Raw genomic sequence first — 6,774 nt, 5'->3', positions numbered from 1 at the left:
CATAGGACTGATCTTTTTTTATCCGAGGGAGCTCCACCATCCTAAAAAAAACAAAAAGAATGAAATCATTAGAGAATTTTCCAACAAATCACAGCCAAGCTTCAAGTACTTTCTTTAACCCCCAAAATAAATCAATTTTTTTAAAAAAGAAATTTATGAAATAATAAAACACTTAGGCCGACAAATACCTCATTAATGTGTTTCCTCGTTTTTGCTTTTTAAAGCTTGTTTTTATTTAAAAAAATTATTAAATTAATATTTTAATGAATTAATATTAAAAATAAAAATAATTTTTTTAAAATATTATTTTAATTAAAAAATATTTTTAAAAACGTTTTTACAACACTTAAAAAAAAAAACACGTTGCTATAAACAGTATTAAAGTTAGCAGTTGAGTTGAGACAAAGCTTACAACATCCAACATACCACCTCCACTTCTCTCTCCACAAACAGTGCAGCATTGCATTTCTCCACAAAGATCTAGGCAGCAAGCCAGCGCCTAGAAAAGAGTGTGTGGGCGCGCGCGCGCGTGTATATATATATATAACAAAGATCCTTGTATTTTTCTCACTCCAACTTCTACTACTCTGTTTATTCATGGACCGGCAAAGAACTGAAAGTCCGCTCTACACGCGCCAATGGACCAGCGACTCAGGCGCTTCTCCGACGGCGGCAATGCTGCCAAATGCGCGTCACGGTCACCACGCGCGATCCTCTTCCGCTTCCGGATTCTCCACCATCAAGCGAAACCAGAATGTAGCGGCTAAAGCTGCGGCTCAGCGGCTAGCTCAAGTCATGGCTTCTCAAACGGCTGACGACGACGACGACGACGAAGGCGATGATCTAGGGTTTCGTTACAGTGCTCCTCCGCCTCTGTCTCTCTCGAGGAATGCTAATAGTAACAGTAATAATGTTATTACTACTAGTAAAGCTTCGGTTACCACTGCGTCTTCAAGGATCAATAGATCTCCTTCACCTGCGGTAACTTCCTTTTCTTACTTTTTGTTTTTTTGGTTCATTTCTTTTTCACTGCAGCGAATATGTTTCGATTCTGATTGAAAGAAAATGAAGTGTTGATTTTAAACGAATTGAGGAATGATTTAATTGTTTGCTTAAGTAAAGGTGGCATTTAGCGGCGGGAGTTAAGTCGAGAATTATGGATTTTAGATTTGTATTAACTTCAACTTTCTGTAATTAGAGCTCTATAACTGGGAAATTAAGGTGATACTTAATTCTTTTTTGATATTGTGGTTCTTTCTTATACAAGAATGCATGATGTGTAAAAATGTGTAGGAAAAGTATATGCTAATTGGATTTTTTTTTATGGTGGGTTCTGAATTTAGTTAGCTAGGAATTTTGAAGAGACTGCGGCGGGTCGGTCGACATCAGCTGGAAGGCCAGCAATGTCCCTTAGAACTGCAGCAGCAGCAGCACCAGTGCCATTGAGCAAAGGATCATTGGGGACTGCGGTTTCTTTACCGCCGATAGATCCTCCGAGAAATGGGCATAGAGATGGTAAAAGGTAAAATGAGAGAACTAAAACATTCATTCTGCTTTAACAGTGGATGTTCAAATTCTATCCGAATGACCTTTTTCTTTTTTGGAAAAGAATTATGGAATTCGTTGTATCAATTATCAACTATGTGATGCTAGTAAGCTTTTTTCCATGTTTTTTTACCTAACCTGTAACTTAAGTTGTGGGAGTTTCTCGTAATTATGAAAACATGATGCCATTAATGGAAATGCAACACTTTTGTATGGGTTAAGTAGAGATATAAGGTCGTGGTTTCATGTAGTCTAGTCATGCAGCTTCCTGGTCTGGCTCTGAATTAAAGGAATATCTTGGTCTTGAGGCGTAGCTAAGGAACTGGACTCGTTTAGTCTCTTCAAGGCCTAGCTTTGAAGAGGGGTTGCCAACGAAAAGACAATGTCTTTTTCCCCCCCTAACAACCAAGCTCTATCTAGCTTGAGTAATGCCCTCCTTGGTTCTGAAACATGCATCACCTAGCAGGACCAATATTTAGATAAACTAGTCTTTGGCTTTTCACTAAAGGATGCATGATTTTATGATATGACAATTTGGAGGTGTGAATTGTCATGATTGCAGATTCTTGTCAGAAGTGGTAAATTTTAACTCAAAAGACACAGGAGATCAACACAAGGCTTCTGCACTCCGTGATGAAGTATGTACTTACACCAGATTCTTGCTATTTGTTTTTTTCCCCTTTATGTGCAACAATCAATAAGTATTCTCTTAGAGACATAAAATGGATTTTGTTTGCTATAGTGAAGATTCCATGATAAGATTGATTCATTTTGCAGCTTGATATGCTACAAGAAGAGAATGGAAATATCCTCGAGAAGGTACAGTTATTTTGATATTTTTCTTTTTCCAAACTAGTAATGAAGCCACATATGGTACAATTAAACCTGTATTCATTGTACAGCTCAGGCTTGAGGAAGAGAGATGCAAGGAAGCGGATGCCAGAGTCAAGGAGCTTGAGAAACAGGTGCTAATTAGTTTCCATATTTTTAAGCACGTCTTAAAGCCTCAGCATATTGGTATCTTGTTGCTTGACTTGCATATAGCCTAAGGGTGCATTTCTTACAAGGTTTGAAGATAAAAATATACTGTTGTGTTAATAATTATAAGAGTTTTCCCAATGTGTGCTTGAGGGCACACACATTGAAGGTTTTAAATCTCATTCCTGGTAAAAATGTCAATAAACAATGTGTTGTTGTTGATTTTGACAATTTTTCATTACAGAGAAAGAGTGACCTATAACTTCTAAGCCCGTGGAAGATAGAAAAAGAAAGAAGACGACCTTCTCTCCTCTGCAACCAATTCACCACTGCCCATTTTCAACCAAAAAAATTTAAATAACCAACCGCCACTAAAAAACTACCCTTTTTTACCCATATGAAACCCACCCTTAAAGCAGCACTCCTCATTCTAAACTTCATGCTGAACAGTGTTTTTCTTCTCTTGCTCTTTTACTTGATATTGGGTTTTTCAGGTGTTGCTTTGAATTTGAAAGCCTCACAGGTAATTCTTTCAGGTTCCCAACCTCCAATTTCATTAACACATGCACTTTGCTGCTTGTCCTGGGTCCGCAGGTTGCTGCTCTTGGAGAAGGAGTATCTTTAGAAGCTAAGTTGCTGAGCAGGTTAGTTGACAACTCTGGTGGTTCTTTATCTTTGTTAATATTCATGTAATGACATCTTGTGCTGTCATCTGCAGAAAGGAAGCTGCATTGCGGCAAAGAGAGGTAATGGGGACGTATTCTTATGCTAGACTTGTCAATTTAGGTCGCTGTCGCTATTTTAGCTTGCTGAGTAGGACAGACTAAGACTTTTATTTGGACCATTAAATCACTGGAACTCCCATGTTTAGACTTTTGATTCTGAGGTTCGAATGGTAGTAGGGAGGGGTATTTTGTCCATTTGTTTTAGGACCATGATGGTTTTCTTTAAATTTTGTTCTGTTCTTCAGGCTGCACTTAAGGATGCAAAACAAAATAATATGGTGGATAAGGAAATTGCATCTATTCGATCTGAAATAGAGGTGAGTATGTCATCATGTGGTCCTTTAATGCCTCATAGATATTTTTCTGTGTTGGTAGGTTCCTAACTCATCATAACTTTATGTGAACATTTCTTGCTTAAATCAGAATGCAAAAGATGAGGCAACAGTCATTGTGCGACAGCTGCGGGGAGCTGAATCTGAAGTAAAGGCCCTTCGTTCAATGACACAAAGAATGATATTGACCCAGAAAGAAATGGTTTGTATTGGAATAGATTCAAATGGCTCCTTAATAATATATTAGAAACCATTAATTGTGTATCTGCATTTTAGGAAGAGGTTGTCCTTAAGAGGTGTTGGCTTGCTCGATACTGGGGCTTAGCTGCAAAATATGGTAATCTACTGGTCAATGTTTTGTTTTCTTATGTCGTATTGGAAATGACCTTTTGTTTTTAAATTTTTATTGGTCTTTTTTTTTCTGCATGAATTATGAGGCAATATTGTAGTTTAACGAACTTTTCCCACAGTTTTCTGATGTGCCATGACTTATTTTAATTTACTATATACAATGGCTTGTTTAATATACTCGGTGCCTGACACCAAGCAGTTCATCCATCACATCTACCCATTTCATGTAATTCTTTTCATATTTATAGGTATCTGTGGGGATGTTGCTGTGTCAAAGCATGAATACTGGTCATCCTTAGCACCACTTCCATTTGAGGTTGTTGTCTCTGCTGGACAAAAGGCTAAGGAGGAATGTTGGGAAAAAGGCTAGTACTTGCTATTTGGCTTTTGCAGTTGCTACTGTGTTTTCACTGGATAACAGTTTTAATGGGATCAATGCGTTGGCTTGAACTGCTCTATTGTTTGTATCAAACTTTCTTTGGTATCTAATACTAGTAACTTTGAGTAGGTGACGAGGACAGTGAGAAGAGAAGCACACTTGCTCATGACTTGAGTGATCTAACTGGTGAAGGAAATATTGAGAGTATGCTTTCAGTTGAAATGGGTTTGAAGGAGCTTGCTTCCTTGAAGGTTTATGTTATTCATTACTTGTCTTTCAACCATATGCTTCCATCTTATGTTTATTTTTGAGTTTCAATATGATGCACAACAAGCATTGTTTTTCATTCAGCCCCCTTCCATCTTTATTAACTGTTATCTTTGAACTATTTAAGGTTTCTGGTTTTGCAAAGTGTTTTTGTGTTCTGATATTATATGTATTGTGTCACTTTCAAGGTTGAGGGTGCTATTGTGCTTGCACTGGCCCAACAGCGGCGAGCAAACGCTCTTAGACTGTCCATCTTAGGTATGAGTTGGCCTGTTGACATACTGCTGATGCTGGTTTAAATTGTTAGATTTTATTCCTTATCACAGTGTTGTTTATGCTATTGTATCTTGCTGACATGCCTTTTCTGTTTCTTTCAGATGTCAAATCATCTGGTGATCAGAAGTATATGGAAGCATTCGGTGAGTAGTATTTGGGCTACTTCTTGCATTTACCTTATAATCTACTTGGTTGAAATAAGTAGTGCTATTGCCACACTTAATGTTCACGAGCACTACCTTTCAATTGCTTTTTTTTTTCTTTCTTTTTTGGTCAGACCTATCATTTACTGTTTCGTGATCACAGTTGTATATAATTCAAATCTATCATTTTTCTTGCAGAATTGAGTCCAGAGGAGTCTGAAGACGTTCTTTTCAAGGAGGTCTGGCTTTATTATCATTTAACCACTGTTGTAATTTATTTTCTAGAATTATATACTTTATTTGGTTGATGGAACTGCATGGTGAAATATGCAAGTTTCCAATATTTCTGCGATTGATTCAGTTTCCTGATGTTGCGATTAAATCTTTTGGTGTATTGCTGTTGTTACTGGCCTATTTAGTCTAAACAGTGTTATATTATAGAGTTTGGTGTCTGGTTGACAATCTCAATTGGTGATTGACATTCTTCAGGTGCAGATCTGCAGAGAGAATTGATTAGTATCTATGTGCCCTTTTGGAATCTTAACAAATAAGCTGGTGTATTTCTTTATTCTTTCTTATCTGTTCCGTTTTTTCCTGTGAAAAAACCTACCTGTGAATGGCCCATGGTATCGAATCATTGACAGCTTCAAAAATTGTTAGTTTCTGCACAGTAATGTCCATGCATTTTCTGTCCTGATTTAACACCAACACAGATAAGGGAGGAGCAAATCTATGTGTCATGCTGAATCTGATTAAGTTACAATATACCTGCACAGGCATGGCTTACATATTTTTGGAGAAGAGCCAAAGCCCATGGTATAGAGGAAGACACTGCAAAAGAACGACTTCAGTTTTGGATTAGCCGCAGCGCACACTCGCCGAGTTCACATGATGCTGTTGATGGTAAGCTTCCCCTGTCCTTGATAGTTTGATGCTCGCATGTAGTTGCTGTACAGTTCTATGATAAGCACACACAGAAGATTGTATAACCGTGGCACTTTTACTGGTCTCACTAGAAGGCATTGTAAAATTACCAGCTGCCAAATCCTTTCATTTTACCATATCATTGACTCAGTGCTCTGATCTTGCGTATGATAACTTATCTTGAGTATTCCATCTCAGTGGAGCAAGGCCTAACGGAGCTCAGGAAGTTGGGAATAGAGCATCGACTGTGGGAAGCATCTCGTAAAGAAATAGATCAGGGCTCATAACACAGAAATCTTCCGGGTAACTGAAGGGCTCTGGTTGATGATGGCAAAACCTCACGCCATCAATTTTCTTCTCAATTTGTTTTACTGAGTTTTTCTTCTGTTTGTTGAAGCATCTACACATGTTGCAAAGAATTTACATATGTTGCGTGGCTCTGGTCCTCACCTGCTAAATGCTATATAAAGTGGTTCATCTGTTTAGATGTTGTATATATACACGCATACATCTACATACAGAGATGATATTTACATGAAAAAGTGAAATACAGTTTGGTTCAAATTGTAGCGAGCTTGCCATGGAAGCTTTGGAATTTTCAATCTTGTTTGTGTAACCTAATAATGCACACGGCTTAATTAAAGCTGAAAGGAACTAGCTATGCTCATTTTGATCAATCATCTTCATGTCACAAGACTAACAGAAATAACAAGAGTTGAAATTTTCTTTTTGCTTTGGCTTTCCTCGTCAGCAACCAAAAGGAGAACCTTCATGAAATAGAATTGTTAAGGTTCGGACAAATATTTGTCTGCACTGCAGTGGGGTCTCAAAAGTTTTGCTGGGTTCTGGCACAA

General features: G+C 37.8%; 1 protein-coding gene across 1 annotated transcript; it reads left to right on the top strand.

Moving 5' to 3' along the window:
• Positions 1 to 417: 417 nt before the first annotated feature.
• Positions 418 to 6,484, top strand: LOC133700490 (coiled-coil domain-containing protein SCD2). Its single transcript, XM_062124028.1, has 17 exons — positions 418 to 981; positions 1,344 to 1,522; positions 2,108 to 2,183; positions 2,323 to 2,364; positions 2,448 to 2,510; positions 3,118 to 3,167; positions 3,242 to 3,269; positions 3,494 to 3,565; positions 3,672 to 3,782; positions 3,857 to 3,917; positions 4,180 to 4,296; positions 4,440 to 4,561; positions 4,766 to 4,835; positions 4,955 to 4,996; positions 5,195 to 5,235; positions 5,773 to 5,899; positions 6,119 to 6,484. Exons 1-17 carry the CDS (start codon positions 598 to 600, stop codon positions 6,205 to 6,207), a joined length of 1,674 nt encoding a protein of 557 aa, XP_061980012.1. The 5' UTR covers positions 418 to 597; the 3' UTR covers positions 6,208 to 6,484.
• The last annotated feature ends 290 nt before the right edge of the window (positions 6,485 to 6,774 follow it).

Source organism: Populus nigra, chromosome 8 (genome assembly GCF_951802175.1).
Source record: "Populus nigra chromosome 8, ddPopNigr1.1, whole genome shotgun sequence".
Classification (NCBI taxonomy): domain Eukaryota; kingdom Viridiplantae; phylum Streptophyta; class Magnoliopsida; order Malpighiales; family Salicaceae; genus Populus; species Populus nigra.
The sequence above is the reverse complement of the archived record's forward strand: the minus strand, read 5'-3'. Positions and strand labels throughout refer to the sequence as shown.